This window comes from Notechis scutatus, chromosome 1, assembly GCF_049901735.1.
Source record: "Notechis scutatus isolate UNSWTSFEM ecotype Mainland chromosome 1, rNotScu1.2, whole genome shotgun sequence".
NCBI lineage: Eukaryota > Metazoa > Chordata > Lepidosauria > Squamata > Elapidae > Notechis > Notechis scutatus.
Window position 1 is genome coordinate 323495870 of NC_142009.1, and position 20405 is coordinate 323516274.

The 20405-nt window shown below is 38.7% G+C and overlaps 1 protein-coding gene across 1 annotated transcript in view; it reads right to left on the minus strand.

Annotated features, from left to right (window-relative positions):
• INSR (insulin receptor) overlaps nt 1-20405 on the minus strand; it is an 83027-nt gene that overhangs the window by 17587 nt on the left and 45035 nt on the right. Inside the window, exons 3-10 of the mRNA XM_026670938.2 lie at nt 11809-12124; nt 10003-10148; nt 9138-9282; nt 8617-8831; nt 7132-7258; nt 6054-6301; nt 4795-4962; nt 3375-3573 (exon numbers count right to left, since the gene is read on the minus strand). Of these exons, the coding sequence (XP_026526723.1) occupies nt 3375-3573; nt 4795-4962; nt 6054-6301; nt 7132-7258; nt 8617-8831; nt 9138-9282; nt 10003-10148; nt 11809-12124 (1564 nt within the window). The remainder of the gene's footprint in view (nt 1-3374; nt 3574-4794; nt 4963-6053; nt 6302-7131; nt 7259-8616; nt 8832-9137; nt 9283-10002; nt 10149-11808; nt 12125-20405) is intronic.

Sequence of the window (20405 nt, forward strand, 5' to 3'; positions counted from 1 at the left end):
TATGGACTGAAAAGTAGAATTATTGTTCTCCTGTTCCATTTTCCAATGAGTCATTTCAGATTTGTATCCATTTATTATTTTCCATACATATTGGCTAGTTTGTTCAGTAAAAATAAGTTGGATATCGCTAACAAATGGTACTAATTTTCTTGATGTTGTGGGTGATACTCTCTATATCTGATGAAGTGAACCAAGAATAATTTCTTAATCCTTAAGGTGCCATAAAACTCAACTTCCTTAAAACTATACATACCATGTGTTCTTTCCCTCACCTCAATACACATACATATCATTTCCACCTGCCTGTCAGTTCTATAAAAATGGGATTGACCACTTTGAGAATTAGTAATATAGTAAAATGGGGTGGGAAATTCTAGTCTTCTTTGAGTGAAAATAATTTCTACATCTGCCACAAGAAGCAGTCTGAAGTACTGCTTACTATCTGAGGTGATTAGTTCAGATTTTAATTTGCTCAAAAACATTTTAAAATGTAATTCAGCTGGGAGCAGGTATTTGTAAAATGTCCACAAGACTTCACATATAGATCCAAGCATAAAAACAGTTCTTGTTTTTTCTGGAAGTTGGAGATTCTACATTCTGGGTCCATTTCCATCCAATTTTTATTAGCCATGTAAAAGCAGCTATCCTGAGCACATGTACTGTCCTAAGCTGTATTCTCCTACACGGTAGGCCAGAGTTCATAGATATACTATATCAGAGAGCAAACACATATAAACATCTGTAATATAACAGCTAAAAGATATTAAAAATGAGATCTACTTTGTTGGCACAGCTATCAAAGAATGTTTCAAGAAAGAAATCTCAGGAAAAAAAATTATTTTCCTCGTAGAGTTTTCAAAGAAAATTAGATTGATGAAAATCTTTACTATTGCACCTAATACTAGTCACTGTTTTGGCATGTAATTCCTTCTTAATTGAGGTTTTTACCACTATATATCTATCAAACAAAGACTGTCTTCTTTCAAGATGGTTGGGTGGTCCAAGACTTATAACAGTTTGTTTAGTGACCAAAGTTACAATGACACTGAAAAATTGACTTATGACCGTTTTTCACTTACAACCGTGGCAGCATCCCCATCGTCACATGAGCAAAATTCAGATGCTTGGCAATTGGTTCATATTTATGACAGTTGCAGCGTCCTGAGATCATGTGACCACGTTTTGCAACCTTCTGACGAGCAAAGTCAATTTAACAACCATGTTACTAATTGAACATCTGCAATGATTCACTTAATCACTGTGGCAAGAAAGGTCATAAAATGGGGCAAAACTCAACTTAACAACTGTCTTGTTTAGTAACATACATTTTGGGCTCAATTGTGGTGGTAAGTTGAGGACCACCTGTATGCAAAAATCAGTTTTCCCTTAAATACAGCTACTGCCCGAGAAATCTCAACAAGCAAGTAATGCCAGAACTTCCATAAACTTCATTATCTTTTGCAAGCATCACTAAGGCTCTGACTTAGTTGAATCATTACCTTTGGAGATTCTTGATTCAGCTTGATTGTTAGGAAGCTTGGACCAAAGTTCCCTTATCTTATAAAAGACCAGCAGCTAGGTTAGATAAAGTAAGACTCACAAACAATTGGAACAGCATGGCCAAAGTTGCCTCAATTATCTGAGACACCTTAGAACGGAAGGAAAGTCTCTTTCTATAAGGAATCAATGACACTATTATGCTAATACCAGCAGCTCACTATGTTTCCAGGGCATTCTAGCCAGAACCCACCAAGAACAGAAGATATGGTACAACAAGCTGTTTACAGGTATAGTCCTCAAATTATTGGGACCACAGTCTCACTCGTGCAACGTAGTCAGTAAGCAAGATGTCATGTGACTGCTATGCTCAATTACCATAATCCTGTCATTCCTAATTGAGGTTGTTAAGTGACCTCATGGGTACTAAACAAGAATGGTGGTGCAATGTCTTTGCAACAGCCAGAAATGCTTTCAAGCCATAAGGCACACTTTCCAAGGCTATTGCAACTTCAAATGATCATTAAATAATTGTAGACTCAAAGACTACTCATAGTCCTCTACTTACAACTATAAATGGGACTGGAACTTCCCTCACGAAGCAACGCCAACTCAGAAAGCTCAAACTGCCCAAGGAGCTGCTGATACAGTTCTACAGAGGAATTATTGAGTCTATCATCTGTACCTCTATAACTGTCTGGTTTGGTTCTGCAACCCAACAGGACAGACACACACTTTAGAGAGTAATTAGGACTGCAGAAAAAACAATTACTACCAACCTGCCTTCCATCGAGGACCTGTATACTGCACGAGTCAAAAAGAGGGCTGTGAAAATATTTACAGACCCCTCACATCCCGGACATAAACTGTTTCAACTCCTTCCCTCAAAACAATGCTATAGAGCACTGCACACCACAACAACTAGACACAAGGACAGTATTTCCCTGAAAGCCATCACTCTGCTAAACAAATAATTCCCTCAACACTGTCCAACTATTTAAAAAGTCTGTACTACTATTACTATTAATCTTCTCATCACTCCGTATCACCCATCCCCTCCCATTTGTGACTGCATGCCTGTAACTTTGTTGCTTGTATCCTTACGATTTATATTGACTGTTTCCTAGTAGTATGATTTGATTGCTTATTGCACCCTATGACTATCATTAAGTGTGGTACCTGATGATTCTTGACTCTTGACAAATATATCTTTTCTTTTATGTATACTGAGAGCATTTGCACCAAGACAAATTCCTTATGTGTCCAATCACACTTGGCCAATGAATAATTCTATTCTATTCTATTCTATTCTATTCTATTCTATTCTATTCTATTCTATTCTATTCTATTCTATTCTATTCTATTCTATTCTATTCTATTCTATTCTATTCTATTCTATTCTATTCCTATTTCTATTCTATTCAACATAAACATTCATTTAGCAACAACAATTCTAGCATTCCTGTTGTCATTGTTAACTGAACCCCGTGACTCAGGGGTTTCTTGGCACACTGTAAAAGCTCTCAAAGAAATAGCTGTTTTCCAACAGAAATAGTGTTAGTATTGTTCAGTACTATAAACTAAGTACTCCAACATAGCGGTCCCAACCTTTTCAGCGCTGTGGACCGGCAGCAGCAGGGGGGGAGAGGGGTCTCATGTATGCCTGCCACTTGCACAAATGGAGCTTCACATGCTCATGTGCTTACCTGCTGCTTGCATGGCCCAGTTCCCAACAGACCACGAATCAGTACCAGACCGGGGACTGGAAGCTGTGGATCCCTGCTCTAATACAGGATACTTCCATCTCTAGTTTTGAAAGCAAAGAAAGGAAGTCTGTCCTCAGTAGAGCCAGAAGAAAGCCAGACTCAGGGACTTACCTCTGAACAAAGACTTCATTGTGCAGGTAATTCTCAAAAGTCTTCCTGAAGGCAGATTCCTCCAAGTCCCTCTTGATCTGAGAGTCTGTTTTAGGGCAGGTACAACAGTTTTCATTTCTTTTGTCACCCTCAGTCCCATTGTGCTTGAAGTTGTCTTCTATTAGAGGGGGAGACCATGTCCAAGAGGGTAGCTTCAAGCCTGCAGGATGGATAGATAATAAAGCTTTTATGTCTAATGATCCTAAAAGATGAATGGTCAGTAAGGGAATTATAGCCTCATGTTTTTAAATATGTAATGCCAATTCCTACTGGAAAGAACTGAAATTCAAGCAAGGTCCTCTTTAATTGAATATGTCTGGGGGTTGAATATAGTACCTGACTACAGCTTGCTAAAGCAATCACTCCTTCTCCCCGGATCATGAAGGTGACCTCAAAACTTGTTGTATAATCCCATAAAAATATATAATTGGTTTAAGGATTTGCAGATAGATGTTATTTGTTTCTACCTGCTCCATGACACTTTTCTTAATTCAAAACAGAGGGTTAGGCAGCCTGTTACATAGCCTACTAACCATGTTGGTTAGATTATGGGAACATTGGCCCAGCATGTGTAGAAGATGCCAGTTATGTTCAGACATTTTAGTTAATTGCTGTTGGTTAGTGTAGGTTTGCTCAAATCACCTCTTTCCAGGTTAATCAAAGAAGCTTAATTAAGGTTAAATCCACAGTGCTGGTATGATATGTCTGAATATTAATGTAGCCGGAGTTAGTTTATTAGATTTTTACCCACTGAAATTCATCAAACTCTTGCTGCTTATAGATACAATTAACCAAAAATACAAACATGACTAAACCCACAAATCACAATATCAACAAAGAGGTGTTGTAATCCAAATACCTTTTGGTACCGCTCAGTTGTCAACATCTTCTGAAAGGTGGCTGAGTGAAATCTAATCTCAAGCAAGAAGCCAACCCAAAGGGCTGGTGCCACCCAAAAGTAACTATTTTTTCTGAACGTCACCTTTCTAACTTATTAAAAGTGGGGAACAATCTGCTGCTACTCATGGCATAATCATAAGGTTGGACAGAGTTGTGTAAGAAGATACAGTCTTGTATGAAGTGCCACACCATAAAAGACTTTTATAGCTTAACACCAGAACTTCAAACTGCATCTGAAGTTTTACCAGGAACTAATGCAGGGATACAATACAGGTATCACAGGTCCAAGTGATAACTGCAGGCGAATATCTGGGCTGCTACATTCTCTATGAATTAAAATTACTAGATGCTTTTTAATGACAGCCCCATATGGAGTAGAGATAGGCTAAATAGTGGACTAAATAAGCGCACCAACCTACTTGCTCTGAAAATATCAGAAGTTTAAATCTGGAAACAGGGAGACACAGCTAGCCTGCCTTACCCTTCAGGCAATAATCTAGTTCATAGAGTTCACTGTCTTCACTTTGTTGTTCCCAGGATATCATATAATGTGTAATATTCCCATTGGGATGAGAAGGTGGCTTCCACTTCAGAATGATCTGTGATGAAGAGTTGGAAACAGAAAATGGATCCTGGGGGACACTTGGCACTGGAGACAAGAGAAAAAAACATATAGCCATCAAAAAATAGGAACAAGGTGAACAAAACCTTATCAAGTCACACAATGAGTCTCTCAATAGAAGAGAATGTTTGTAGCTGGGAATTTAGCTGTGAGGACCTTGGTGCACTCTGAGCTTGGTTATTTTCTTGCAGATGTTTCATTACAAGTTAGGTAACATCATCAATGCTAGTACAGAATGGGGTTTGCTCTAGTTTTATATACTAGTGACTTGCCCTGTCAGTGTTGGTGGGAGTAGTCTTCATGGTCCCTTGATTGGACTGTTGTTTATTGTTAGCTTGTTTATCTGAGTAGGTAGTTGGGGGTATTCAGGTATTGCTTACTACTTGATTGTTGGTTTAATGTTAATCTTGATGTTAATTTAACATCTGAATGCTGATTGATGATGAGTGTTTTGGCGATTTGCTTCCTTTTCGGCTGTTTAATTGTCTCTATTTTATTCTGAGCTGGTTTGATTGTTCTTGGAATGCTATGGCCACTTCTGAATAATGAACTTTAAATGGTAAATAGAGCAGCCAGACAGATTCAGAGGACAACTAATCAAGAAGATAAGGGGTCTGGAAACAAAAGTCTATAAGGAGCAATTAAAGGATCTGGGTATGTTTGGCTTGCAAGAGAAAATTTAGGGAAGATTTTACAATGGTCAATTATAAATTATTACAATTATAAATAGATATCTATAAATATCTAAAAGGATGCAACATACAGTAGTGGACCTATTTTGCTAAAACTAAGAGTGGGGCAAGGACCAATGAAATTGAATTAAAAAGGAAAGGAGGTTCAGATGCATAATTTGGGGAATTTCCTGGTGTTGAGAATTGAAAAAGATTTTCAAATGGGAGCTGGGGCCAGCTAGGGGTAGATGGTTTGCTGGATTTCTGCTATGAAAGAAGTCACATTAGATAACCTACAAGTCTTTTCTAACAAACTCTGCAGCAATACATTAACATAATTATCTAGTACATAATTATTAAGTCAGGGAATCAATTACAACAATCCTTCCCCCAAGAACTGTTTTGACTGGCAGTTCTTAAACATTGCAAGACAGTAGTACTGCTCACCAGAAGCATTAGTTCGAATGTATATGATCTCGCTCTTTGCCCCATAGATTTTCTGCTCATCTGTATGAGTGACCAGTGTCTTCACAAAAATGGCATACTGAGTCCAGGCTTTCAGGCCCCGCATCAGATATCCAGGGTCTTTGAGTTTGGCATCGGATGCCCGGGAAGGAGGTTCAATATCCACCACCGTCCAGCTGTTGGAGCCACAAACATCCTGGCCATCAAATTCCGTCACGTTCCGAAAGGGACTAGCCCAAAAAAGAAGGGAAAAGACACTAGCTGCTATTTCAGAAAAGCAATACATACGTGTAGGAAGAAATGTGCTATTCATTTTAAATGGGGGGCAAGGGATACAAGTTCAGAATTATGGAGAGGAAAAAGAACTCTTCTCTCTAACCAGACTGGCCAATGATAGTGCTAGGTGTGTAGAGAATCGTATCAGCCTAAAATGGCCAAATAACCCAAGTGAACAAAGAATGCCAATTTTGGTGTAGTACAATGGTAAAGCCAAGCACTCAAGAGCAAGTGCATCCATACATGAAGCTATTCCCACTAGCAACTTGATAGCCTCCACTGGGTTACGAATAAAAGCAGAGGCCACAATGTTTTTTGCCTACTGAACATAACTGACGTTTTGACAGAGCTGCTGTTATTTATTTCTTTTAATGTGAAGCATTTTTAAAGCTAAGTGTAAGATTAGTAATTAAAAAATGGCTAATGTCAAGAGTTTGGATGTATTTAGAGTAACTACAAAGCTAATTTTGTTTTTCCTCACGGTTAATCAATTTATTTTACATTTAACATATGATCAAATCTATTGAGTATCACTATATTTTTGTAATTGTAATATTTACAAAGCCTCTTAGCTACAGGTTGCTTTGTTCTGTCCAACTATGAAGACTAGTACTTCTATCTACATTCAGTCTGCAAAAATATTCAATGAAAGAAATAAAGCTGGAGACAACTCTGGTACTTTGTGGATCACTGACCATTAACCTTTCTCAGCCTTGCTCTTCTGCACTACACAATATAGGCTCGATATCTGGGAACCTAACTTTCACAAGGATTGTTTACTTACGCTTCCTTATAGAACACCATGAAGCCCAAAAGGTCACGGAAGTCCAGTGGCCAATATGGCTCCCATTTCAGTACAATTTTGTCACTGGATGTTTTTATCTTAGTAAACTTCAGCAATTCATTCTCACCTGCAGAAAATGACATCACATTTGTATTATCAAGCATTTGCGCGTACAAGAAACAATGGTAAGACCATACCAAATTGAGTATTTGGTGTTGTATCTAGAAAAGCAAATCCCATACTCTGTGCGACTCACAGAAGTGATGTTAGTTCAACAGGAAAGTAATGGTGAATTAGAAGAGAAAGTCAAGAGCATTTGTACCCAGTGATTTGTACCCGCCTATTTGGGGGGTTACTGTCAAATGAAATATCATGGGCTTGAACGCAGGGCTTGAACTCAGAGACCAAAGTAGGTGTTAATGAAAAAGCCACCATGGGGCATTGTTTGTTTATATCATGCCTTTATTATTTTTATAAATAATGGCAAACATACCTATTATTCCTTTCTATTTTCCCCACAAGAACAACCCTGCGAGGTGAGGTGAGTAACTGACCCAAAGACACCCGCCAGCTTTTATGCCTAAGGCGGGAATAGAACTTACAGTCTCCTGGTTTCTAGCCTGGTGCTTTAACCACTAGACCAAACTGGCTTGAATCAGAGGAACATGAACAACACATTGGACTAGCAGAAATAAGAGACTGATTTTTTTAAATCTGAAAATGGAGGTAGAGAGAGAAAGAAAGAAAGAGGGGGGAAGTATGATCTTTATTACCCCACCCTCATGAATTAATACAATGCAGGCAGCTGTGGCCATAGAGATCAAGCCCCTCTGATCTTTAGAGAGACGGTAGAGAGCCTCTCACACACATATGTGCTATCGCTAAGGGAGGCTGTGGGGACAAATTGTCCTGTGCTCTGCCAGCCTGGCAGAAATTCATAAACGAGGGCTGGATTTGCTTTACAATTCAGTCAGAAAATATATAGCATACATAAACAGGATGTTATCAATTTGGAAGCTACATCTTTGAATGCAGAAACATTCCCAGAAGGAAACAAAGCCAAAAACACAACAAATGTATGGTTCTGGACCAATGCCCACTTCCTCTCCTTGTTGCTTTGAGATTAAAATAAAGCTTCAACCACATTAGTACGCAATTACTGACCCCAAAGTCAAAGTGAGAATGGTAGCATGATTCCTAAAGCCATTGAGATAAATATGCCTTTGGTCTTTGCCTAATCCAAAAGTCTTAATGCAAAACAATTTTCTAATTAACAGCAAAAACAAGAGACTGTGAAGTAATAATCAATAAACGTTACTTAAGATGAACATAGATGCATACAGATACCCCAAAAGAGTAGCTATGTGCATCCTAACCAAGTGGAGGATGATCATGTTCATCCTCCACTCATCCATAACTAAGGAAAGACATATCATATCATTTTAGAATTATTTATTTCCTTGGATAGCAGCAACTCATCCTTACAAGAAGCCTGGTCACCATTGGTCTTGAGAGCAATATCATTCTTCTCCTGGCGCCCTTTTGTTCCTGAGATCTCTTCCATCTTATGGATTTCTGACAGGCACAATTTGGGGTTGTAGTAGAAGAACAGCTTCCCTCGGGCAATAGTGAGATTGTGTTTGCTCCAGTCCCAAAGCTGGCGGAGATTCTGGTTGTCCAGGGCATAAAATGAATAATTTCTGGATAAGGAATAAAAGGACATAAAGAAAATAAATGCAAAAAGAAAAAGAAAAGAAAAGAAAGAGATTGCCAATCTGCCTCTTTTATAATCAGCTCTCATTTCTAAATCCCACTCAAAACCTCTCTTGAGAGTAGAGACCAAAGAACCGGAGATCAAAATCAACTATCACTTTTCCTACCCTGAGTCTTTAATAGCAGACTGACTTGCTTGTGATGCTTTATAATAATGCAACAGTGGCAAAAGATATAATTGCTCTCAATAATATTTTCAAGGGTTCAAGATATCTCTGAAGAACTGAACTCACCCTGCTTCCAAAGTCTGTCCTCTGATCAGATGCAGCTTGCGGAAAAAAGAAAGAGAGACCAGGGCATAGGAGCGACGAATTTTCAGATAACCTGATATTTCTTCAATCAAACCAAGGTTGGCTTCCAACTCAGCAGCAATGTTAGCTAAAGGAGGATGAAACATCAGCCATTCAAGCCACAAAATTATGAACAAAGAGTAGCTTCTTATTCATACTGGGTGCTAACCTATGTGAAGAAGCACCCAAAGTCACTATTACAACCACCAAAAATAATAATCAGCAAGTAGCTTCCATGCCCCAAAACAGAGGCATATGTCATGGTCTTTCCCAGACATTGCTCCTTTGTCCTTTACTAGTGTGCTTGCTTATCTTATTAGGCCCAGGTTGAACTACCCAGGACAGTACAATAGAAGTTCCCTTGGTTTAAGTGCCAATCAAGTGTTTTGAGAATGGCATTTGGGAAGTGAATAGGATCTGCAACAGTTTTTTGGGGGAGGAGGAAGTATATTGGAAATGTTAAGAGATGAAAGAGATTCCTTATGTTTTTGCAAGATTTAAATCTGCCAGTTTCCTCCTTAACTTACCCTCAAAAAGAGATGTCAGTAGGCCACATTTGGCCCTTAGGCCACACTTTTGCATCCCTGAGCTTTGTAAATTTGCATTATTGAAAATAGACTGGCAAAACTGTGACTTTCTGGTAGACTAAAATTTGGGAATATCCTCCAAGTCTAACTTGAAATACACCATCATCCCTCACCCAAAACTTTTTTAAAAATGTGAACAAGGTCACTGGACAGGGAAAAAAAAACCTGTTTTACACTTTCTCTTGATTGGCACAAAGTAAAACCGGACATAAGACACTCACTTCCTCCACGAATGTTGATAGTCAAGCTTCCATTCACAACGGTGCAGCCTCGGAGAGCCTGTGCAGCAGTAACCGAATCTATTATCTTTCCCTCACCCATATCACAGGTTTTGGGACAGAGACCCGCACAGGGTGTGCAGAGCAAGCTGAAAAAGAAAATACCAGAGGGGATCATTCAGGCTGTCCAATGCTTAATATAATGGATAATGGTGCAATAAAACACTAACTTTTTCCAATCTAGGAAAAGATTCTAGAGTTCATAGCCCCTGTTACAAGAACCTACAATCTGCAAACAGGTGATGACTTAATAATTAGCTAATCTCGTCAGGTAATTTTTTTCCCAACCTCAACCAGGATGAAGAATTTGACAATACAGCTATCATCTTGTCCCCATGGTTACGTTGGTTTGTTATCTTCCTGGTTCCTTAATAATTCAAATTTCAAACAAGATTTTTTGCACAGGAGTCAATCATCTTGTAGAATTTTTTTAAAAAGAAATATATCATAGTGAAATCGGCAGGTAGGCAAATAAAGTAGTTGGTATGTTGCCAGCAAAATGCTATCATACTAGAATGGATTTACTTTCAGAAAAGCAAAGAAAACTGCCACCAGGCTCAAAACCCCACATTCGTTCAAAGTTCTTGGAATGAACTGAACTGAAAAATATTACAATTAATACTAATGTTCAGAAAAATATCTGATTTACTATTAATTTATTTTATAGGCTACACACTCTTCATATGACTCTGAGCAGTTTAAAACTAAGAACCAAAATAGAAATAAAATAGAAATAGAAACAAGCTCTCCTGTGAAAAACAATTTAATTGCCAATTATCTTTTTTTTTTTTTACTGAGAATGCTCCGAATTGTCCATTTCCTCTCTCCTATGAACATGTTGCTCTTCATTTTTCCCTCTTTACAACATAAGGAATCAGAAAATCCAGTCATCTCCTTGCAAAAATTATGATCAGCTGGAAGGAGACAAATTCCAAGTACGGAAAACCAAGGAATGTTTTCCAAGTATTTGGAAGGCAGAACAAATATGTGTGTATATATAATTATCATTCCATCCAATTCCATAAACTGCAGAAATACTAAGTTGCTTTTAAATAATATATGCATACATTAAATATATTTTCACTCAATACTATCTAATTTAAAATGATTAGCATAGTCTGCAGAATATATCTTAGACTATTACTTAAAGAGTAAGTATTCATGATTTAGCTTTACTCTTGACTTTAATGTTACGGGGAGAAAAAGAACATTTCTACCCTTACTGAGAGGAAGATGTCAAGAAGCTATTTTCTAAAGTGCCTGTAGGCCAGACAAGGAATAATGGATGGAAACTGAACAAGGAGAGATTTAACCTGGAAATAAGGAGAAACTTTCTGACAGCGAGAACAATCAACCAATGGAACAGAAGTTGCCTTCAGAAGTTGTGAGAGCTTCATCACTGGAGGCTTTCAAGAAAAGTCTGGACTGCCATTTGTCAGAAATGGTGTAAGGTTTCCAACCCCAGAATTCCACAAGTTGGGTGGGGGTTGGACTAGATGACCTATAAAGTCCCTTCCAACTCTGATTATCTGTTATCTGAGAACTATGACAGCACTACAAATCTGAAAGCTTCTCAATATTTTAGATTGCAAGTTTCTTTATTATTGCTTGGCACAAAATGCTATTTCCCCCCTTTTTTATTTCTCATTTGTAATTTATTTGCTACTAATCCTGATGTACCTCTCAAAACACAGCTATGGTATCTCTACACCCACCAATAAGAAGAGACGATAAAAAGGAAGAACTCACTTGGTAGAGTTCAAGATGTAACCGGAAGGGCACTCAGAGATGCATTCGCCATTGTGGATAACATGGCATTCAGACTTGCGGGCCATCTTGCATTTATTGTGTAGCTCCTGACAGAAGTTGAAAGTCACACACCGCCAGCCTTTGTAGCGATAGTAATTAGGTGGACATTTTTCTATACACCTGCCATCCAAAAAGAAATTCCGGCATGCCACACACTTCTCTGGATTGTTGGGCTCAATGCAGTTGCCAAGGCACTCTGTATGGCAGCACTTGCCAGTTGAGGTACAGCCCTGAGACTTACATGCGGGAGGACACACTGGAGAAGAGAAATAAGGAGAGATGGTTACTAGGCATTTTTAGAAGGAGATGCTCCTCACCTCAAGGAAAACTGCCTTTACTGCTTCATCAAAGCATACTAGACACATTAGAGTCCCCCATAAATGAGCACTTTATGGCTATTTACCAGAATGTCAATTGCCACTCCCACAACCCAGCAGATTGATTTTATTACTTCTGCTTACCTTTGCCCTTTTTCTAAATAGTAAAGTGCATTTCCAGTGAACACGGTGAGCTGCATTACTTGACATTTTTGTTTTCTATGAAAGCTTAGGAATCCTAGCTTAGGAATCCTAGGCATTTTTTAAAAAATAATGATGATACAAAAGGCTGGTCCTTCATAGCAAGGTGGATTCCTGTTTTTTAAGTATAACATAATATTTTTAAAAATACAAACAGTCAAGTGGCCATGACATTGAGCAAATAGCAAAAGAGGTATAATGATGCCATAGGACGGGGTGGTGGTGGTGGTGGTGGTCAAACTCAATATCGTTGAGGGCCGCAACAGTGTTGTGTTGGCCTCAGGGGGCTGGGGTGGGTGTGGCCAGGGCAGGCATGGGCAGCTTGACATCACTTGTGTTGAGGGCACCTGTGGTGGCCTGAGCGTTCTGCCAGAGAAAATGGGCTCCCGAGCTCCGTTTCAGCTGTGACAGCCTCCTAAAACCCTCGAGTGAAAATGGAGCTCCATTTTCACTGGCAGAGGCACCACGGGCCAGTCTTTCGCTGTTTGCAGGGCAGCCCCATGGGCCACATCTAAGCACCCTGTGGGCTGGATCCGGCCCCCAGGCCTTGAGTTTGACACGCCTCCCATAGGGCCATGTGGTAGATTTCAAGATCCCAAATCTAAAGATCTAGTTTTATTTAAAGTTTTGCAATGCAGCATCTTATCATCACAAGACCGAATTCCATGTTTCAATTCAGTCCAAATACAAACATTAAGTTTTAATTTTTGACCACACACTGTTCACCATCCATTCTTTGTTTATAACAGTTTCTGTTTTGTTTCTCCCAAAAAAATTACCTTCATTCTACTGACCCCTTCCCATAAACCCCCCTTCTTTGTGATACTTGTGATACTTTTATTATGAGTCCACTCAAACATACTAATATCAGTTTTGGAACATGCCTTTTAATATCTAGACTGGCAAGACCCAAAGGTACTTTTTTCAAGGGGCAACTGGTCTTTCCCAAAGGTCCCAAAGCACCTTTGGGACAACCATGACCTGGATGACTGGGAATCTCCATAGGCAATTAGACTGGCAACTGTTTACTCAACTTTAATTTTTTCAACACAGAAAAACTGGTGATACAGGGATGGAGGAGGTGGATGGCGATGTACATAGTTTAATGTACTTGGAGCCATTTCTTTAAAAAAAATAGCATGTCTCTCTTCTTTTTATCCTTTTTTAAATAATCAACATACTACCAAGAATGACATGGTTAAAATCAGAACAAAACAAGCAGAAATGTAGACTTCGGAGGAAGGACAGAATCCCTTCATAGAAAAACTAGCATCTGCCTAGCATTTGGCTATGGAGACGCCTCCCCACCATGCTCAAAAGGACTCACATGCTATTCTAACACCATTCACCACTTCAGCTCTCTATGCCAGTCCAAAGGCCCTACCGCACAGAATATTACTAATAATTCCTAACTAATAGCAAGTCCTACAGGCAAGGCTGGAGTAAGGTATACAGACAAAATAAGGAACTGAAATAGATAAGTAATATCCTTGTCCTTAATTGAGCAAAATGATAATCAGGAAGAAAGCTTCCCCCACCCCCAAAGTTGGTTGAGGGGATAACCTTTAGAAAATAACTAAACTATTCCTTTTACCTTATAGTTGCTGCTCTCCAGAAGTGAAGAGTAAAGCAGTAAAATACCAAAATACAGTAAAGCTCAGAGCAACAAAAGAGACCTGCTTTAGAGCAAAAACTACTGGGTATCTAAAGCCAATAGGCAAGTTTTGATCAAAATATGTATCTCAAAGCCACAAGCTTCTGGATCCACAGCCTCATATGGATTAAAATAGAACTTTTGAAACCACGATGGGGCTTTTCAAGAAACAGAAAAGCTTTTGAGAACAGGAAGGGCACTGAGTTTTTCACTTCTTCCATGATACTGTCAATTATAATGCAGAAGCAAATTAAACGTATGTATATTGATCAAAATGTTTGTTTTCTAGCACCTTCTGTTGTTGTTTTTTACTTTAATCTTGATAGGATCATATAGTCTGAAATGTATTTGTGGTACTTCAAACCACTAAACAGAGTTAACTAATGAAAAGTGGAGTACGGGGTTTCATTCCAATATTCTGTTCTTAACAGTCCCAAGAAAGGCTCGTGAAAAGTCAGAGCCGATATGACTGCAAAATGACTCAGCCTGGAAAGTGACAGTAGTCTATAAACAACAAGAGCTTAATTGATTTATTTTCCAACCCTGTGAGAGTAATAGGCAATTTCCTTGTACTTTCTTATTATGTTTGTTGCAACTGCTGGTCTGGGAGTACAAGAGAGAAACCACATATAGGAATATTTCCAGAGCAATGCAAAATACCATCTCTGAAGTTTCAAGAAGCACACCAACAGCATTCTTCTCTGGATATTCAAACAGAGCTATAAGGAAAGCTCAGTTGGCTGTTTATGGCTAGAAGGGGACAGCAGATACCCATATTAAGCAAAGGCACCCGATATACTTCCAAAGTCTAGGCAGATGCTACCTACTTAGAAAGACAGAGCTTCTCTATCTAGAAGAAGTCTATCCTTGATTATTCGTGGAGACAAATAGGAAATGGATGGTTCCTGCATGTCTTCCTTCTCTGAATTCTTTCAAAGAATATGGGATGACTGCTATTAGGAACAAATGCAAGTTAACTGAACTTATTGATCCAGCACAAACGCCTTCATGTTCTTTATTCAGCAGCAAAGATTCAAAACAACAATTAAACAGCTTTTTCCCAGCTCTGTATCCTCAAAGTGTATTGTGCCCTTCCCAGAATTTCCAGTCAGCTCTCTGGCCATCTTAGCTGAGAATTTGGGAAGCTGTAATTCCAGCATATCCAAATAATGGCTGGACAGGGAAAAATTATTCCAAGTAATCCTGAGTCTTGGAAACTGGGCAACACCTAACATTTAACATAAATAAATAAATAGACAGATAGTAAGAGTTTGTGTCAATAGCTGGAGAAAGAGATTATTTTTAGTCATCCTTGTCTACTCCACCAAACAAAATTCAGTTTTTACTTTAACTTAAGTAGAGAAGGCTTTAAAATGCAGGATGTAGAGATTGCATGGTGCAGTAAAAAATAGTCAAACAACTCTGGGAAAGATTTAAGAAGGCAAGACAGTAGCCACTCACCATCCCCAAAGTGTGGAAAGACATTTACAGCACAGTCTTGGAAATCAAGTTTGCCAAGATATATACAAAACCAAGAAGAGTTAAACACTAAAAAGGCCTTGTGTTTTACTTGTGCAACATGGAACATTTAATGAAGTCTGGTTTGCTATCTACACTGCCTTGTGTGAAGAATGGCAGTGCTAGGAGAGCATCAATTTCTTAGTATTCCAGAACAGGAACACTGCAGACAGATTCATGGAATGATAAACAGGTACAGTGCACCTGAAGGCTGTTAGTGGAAACAATATACTGTGTTTCTCATATAATAAGGCCGGGTCTTATTTTTTTTTTTTTTTGAGCCCCGAAAAAATGGCTAGGCCGTCTTTTCGGGGGTGACTTAATTCCCCCCCCCTTGCATCTTTGGGTGGGCAGGCAGCGACGGCTTGGATGTTGACCTCGGCATTGGTGGGGCACTTTGTATCAGGGTCAACGCAGGCAGCACCATATCCGGGTGTGCAACAAGAGTACTTCCTAACGGCAAGCCCCCCCACCATTCCCCCCCATTTCTCATGTTTTATTATAGGCCTTAATATGGGGGGAGGGGCTTAATTTCATTTCATGCCTATAAAACATGCTGGGACTTCCTATTGGGGGAGGCCATATTGTTGGAGAAACAGGGTAGTCCCAATGGTTAGAACTGTAAATATGCACTGTTAGCTTTGGTATCCATTTTATAGAGATCCCACCCACCCGCAAGTAAGGACAATTTTTCTGCAGTCTGCCTGAAATCAGAAAAGAGACTGGAATAGCCAGCTGAACAGGATTTTTTAATGCCTTTCAGTTAATGTGAAGAATTCTTCCAACTACTACTAAACTATTTAAGTGCTACTAAGAGAATACTCTATGGGAGCAAAAGTTGGAGTTTAAAGCAGCAGGATAGGAAGAATACTGAAGCTTTGGACTTCGGTATGAGAGAAGACTTCTGAGAATTTCATGGAGAGCCAGGAAAACAAGTGGATCCTAGAACAAATCAATGCAGAGGTTTTCTTTTGAGGCACCAGGCTTAAATTATTCTATTTTGGATACATTATACCAAGACCTTGCTCTCTGGGAGAAGGTTCTAATGCTGCGAAAGGGTCAAAGAAAAAGAAGAGGATGACCAGCAACAAGATAGTTGGACTCAGTTATAGTGGCAACGGGGGCATCCCTGGAAGACGTGAAAGACAGAAAAGAAAATCTATCTACATGGTCATGAAGAGTCAGTAAGAACTTGATGGCACATAGTCAATCTCTTGGAGAATAAAGAACTGCCAAAATGAGTTCACAAATATTCAGTACATGAAAACAACTCCAAGTATTTGCCAACACTCCCATATTCAAATGTGAGGACACATGGTCTCATTTTCTTGGAAGACTGTGTGATATCTTGCATTGTACTCATATCAGTGGATAAAGTGTAGTTTGGGGAAACTTACTTCACGTTTAAAATTCCAGATACTTAGAACCAATGTCCTGAGCAATGCCTACTTCAGAATCTGGATTTATATCTATATGTCAAGTCTTTCACATATGCTTGAAAAGATGATGCCTAGACTGAATGAAGGAGAAGTGAAGCTTTAACGATAAATCTATGGTTGCTTACGTGGCCACATCTTCCTCAAATGAGAGAGAAACATAGAACAAAGGGACGTTTAAATAGGCATATGAAGGATTCCTAAATTGCAAAGCATTCCTACATTTGAGATACAGCAGGTTTTCCCTAGCTCCACCCCATACCGCTGTAGAACATCTGACTACAATGAAGATAAAATAAGAGAGCTCAGAAGTAATATCTGACATGCTGCTAAGTGGTTCAGTAAGAACAATAATTTAGAAAACACCTGCGTGCACATGGGAACACTTAGCCAAGATCATTCAGCCCCTTTACTCTCAGCAGCATTACTTTCTGGTAATCCCTAAACTGAGATAATTTTGGCTCATGCTGATGGGATTTTATTTATTTAATGTTTCAAGCATTAGGGCATTTGGTCAAAGATTCAGGGGCCCTGCTCAGGAAAAAAAAAACTTGGGGAAATTTTCTTAACAATACAATTACTCAATTTAAGGCAATTTGTGTTTAAATACCATTATTTTGGATAAGGAAAGAGAGAGTGACAAAGTCAGAGAAGCAGATAAAACCACGACCAGCCTGGACAAGAGAGTAACTAGAGCCTTTGGACTGCAAATAAGAAAACAGAACATTTTAAAGCTCCAGATCCTTAGAAATCCAGGTCAGGAAATGCTTCTAACAACAGAACCGCCCTCACCCTTAGCCAATACATTGGCTGCTTGGGGTAGGAAGCCATTCAACACATTTTTCTATCTTTGCACAAAGCAAACAGATACTTAACCCCTTCGGAACCCAAGAGAAGGGAAAAGCAGCCCTCTCTACAGGCTTTACACGAATACAATCTAGGGGAAAAAGAGATTCCTACTTTAAATCTGTGTGTGTGTGTGTGTGTGTGTGTGTGTGTGTGTGTGTGTGTGTTAAAGCCACGTTGCAATTGTGATAATAATAAGGTCTGACAGGGGAGGTAAAGCTTAATAGCAAAAAATAATAACTGAAGTTTGAAAGTTTTTAATTTGCTTGAAACAGCTTATTCTGGACAGAATCCATAGGCAGAATGATGAATCTGTACGTACTGTTCTAACCAAACACTGCTGGAGTAGGAACACTCTGAAGACTGTTATATCTATAAGGGAGAAATTCCCCTTGTTTTTTTCTCTTGCTTTATTGTATATGGAAACAATGTCTAGGCCATCCTTCCTCTGCCTCCACCCTTCAAAGTTAACAGTTGCTATGGAAACCTTTTCCTAAATTATCCAAGTTGTGGATACAATTTCTTGCCCTTGAATGCATGTGACAGGTCTTCACTAACATCACCCTAAATGTTTTTTAGCTCCATTCTCGCTCACCAAGAATGCTTTCCTTTCTACCATCCCGGGTTCCTCATTTAAAAACGCTCTGCAAATGCAACTAGTACCATAGAGCCTGGAAGACAAGTGACTCTCCTGCAAGTGGGACAGTGTTTTATGCTCTGTGCAGTAATGAATTCCTAGCTTTGAACTGCAGTGTTGGACATTTAAAATGGTTCTCGGTCAAGCACTTGTCACGCTGACAAACAAGCTCTTCTGAGTCTCCGTTCAATTATATATTTACAAAGATAAAAATACAGATCGTTTGTTTGTTTGTTTGGTTTTGTATAAGAGGTGAAGCAGATTAGCAGACCAAGAGAGGTTTGCCTGGGGTTCCAGGAAAGCAAGTAACACAAGACAAAAACATCTGCGGAGAGGAAGAAACAGGGTTGGTGCAATAGCTCCATTAAAGTGTTCAGCCTAAGGAGAGATCGAATGCAGCTGGTTGTGTAATACTGATTGATATAAGGGTGGAGCAGTTCCCTATGATGCCATACTGACTCCTGGTATTGGAAAGTATGTTCAAGAACTATACTTATATATCTTCCATAGAAGTCATTGATGACTCTTAGACCTCTTTTTGAGCAACAACTCCCAAATTCTGTTTATTGTAGCCAATATTTGATTCTTTGGCCTCAACTAGAAGTTTCATATTTTCACTAAACTTGACTTTTACTTCATTTTCTTATGACTTAGCTTTTAAGCACATTTTCTAAAGTCGTGAATTTTTCTGAAAAAAATTGCCGCAGAAGATGAACTAGGGATCCCTGTTACTCTCTAATATATATATTTACATATAATGACTGTTTAAAGTTACAACAGCATTGAAAAAAATTAATTATGACTATTTTTCACACTTATGATCATTGTAAGATTCCCAGGGTCACATGACATAAATTCAGATGTTTGAAAACTGACTTACATTTATGACTCCTGCAGTTTCCCGGGGTCATGTGATTATCTTTTGCAACCTTCTGACAAGCCACATCAATGGGGAAACCAGATTCACTTAACAACCATGTTACTAAATTAACAACTGAAGTGATTAATTTAACAAATGTGGCAAAATTCCATTTAACAAATTTCTCACTTAACAACATGAATTTTGGGCTCAATTGTGTACTACTTATGTTTGTGTGTGTGTGTGTGTATGTGTGCATGCGCGCACACACCAGCTTTGCAATTCAATAAACTGGCAGGGAAGCTGAGCATATTTCTACAAGAGAAATCTAAGTACCAGTCCCACAGGCGATAAAACTAGAGTAAATGTGAATAAAAGAAATGTCTTTCAATATTAAATAGCCTTTCAGAGCAAGGAGAATTTCTCTGTTATTATATACACAAAAGAGCTGCCCATAGATCTTAAAAGACTGACCAAAATGTTATTTTAGTTAATGTGTTGGACTGGCACTAGAGATATCAGATTCAAGTCCACCCTCCACAATGGAAGTTCGATGGATAACTTTGATAACATTCTCCTCCAACCCAACCTATCTCATAAGATTGTCATGGTAGAGAAAAATGAAAGGAAGGAGTATTATATACCTGCTTGACCTACTGAACAAAGGTTGGGATATTAATCTAATCTAAACTGAACTAATCATCCAATCTAAATAAATAAATATTTTTGCAACAGAAAGTTATACAACTGCCATCCCCATTTCTTAAGAGACACAATGTACTCAGAAAGTCACACACAAAGAATGTAGTACATGAAGTTGCCTCTAATTCACAACATTTTCCATTACAATAAATCTGCCCCTCTTTAAAATATGCCATAAGGTTTTTCTTGTTTATTAAACACTGGTTTTTTGGCTTACATGTTGCTCTATTATTGGAAGAAAGTGAACCCACTGCTCTATAGTACAAAACTATTGAACTGCTATCATCTTATACTTCAAGATAAAGAGACTCTAATTTTCGATTTTAAAAAAGCCTTTCAAAAAAAAGAAAAGAAACAGGTTATTTGT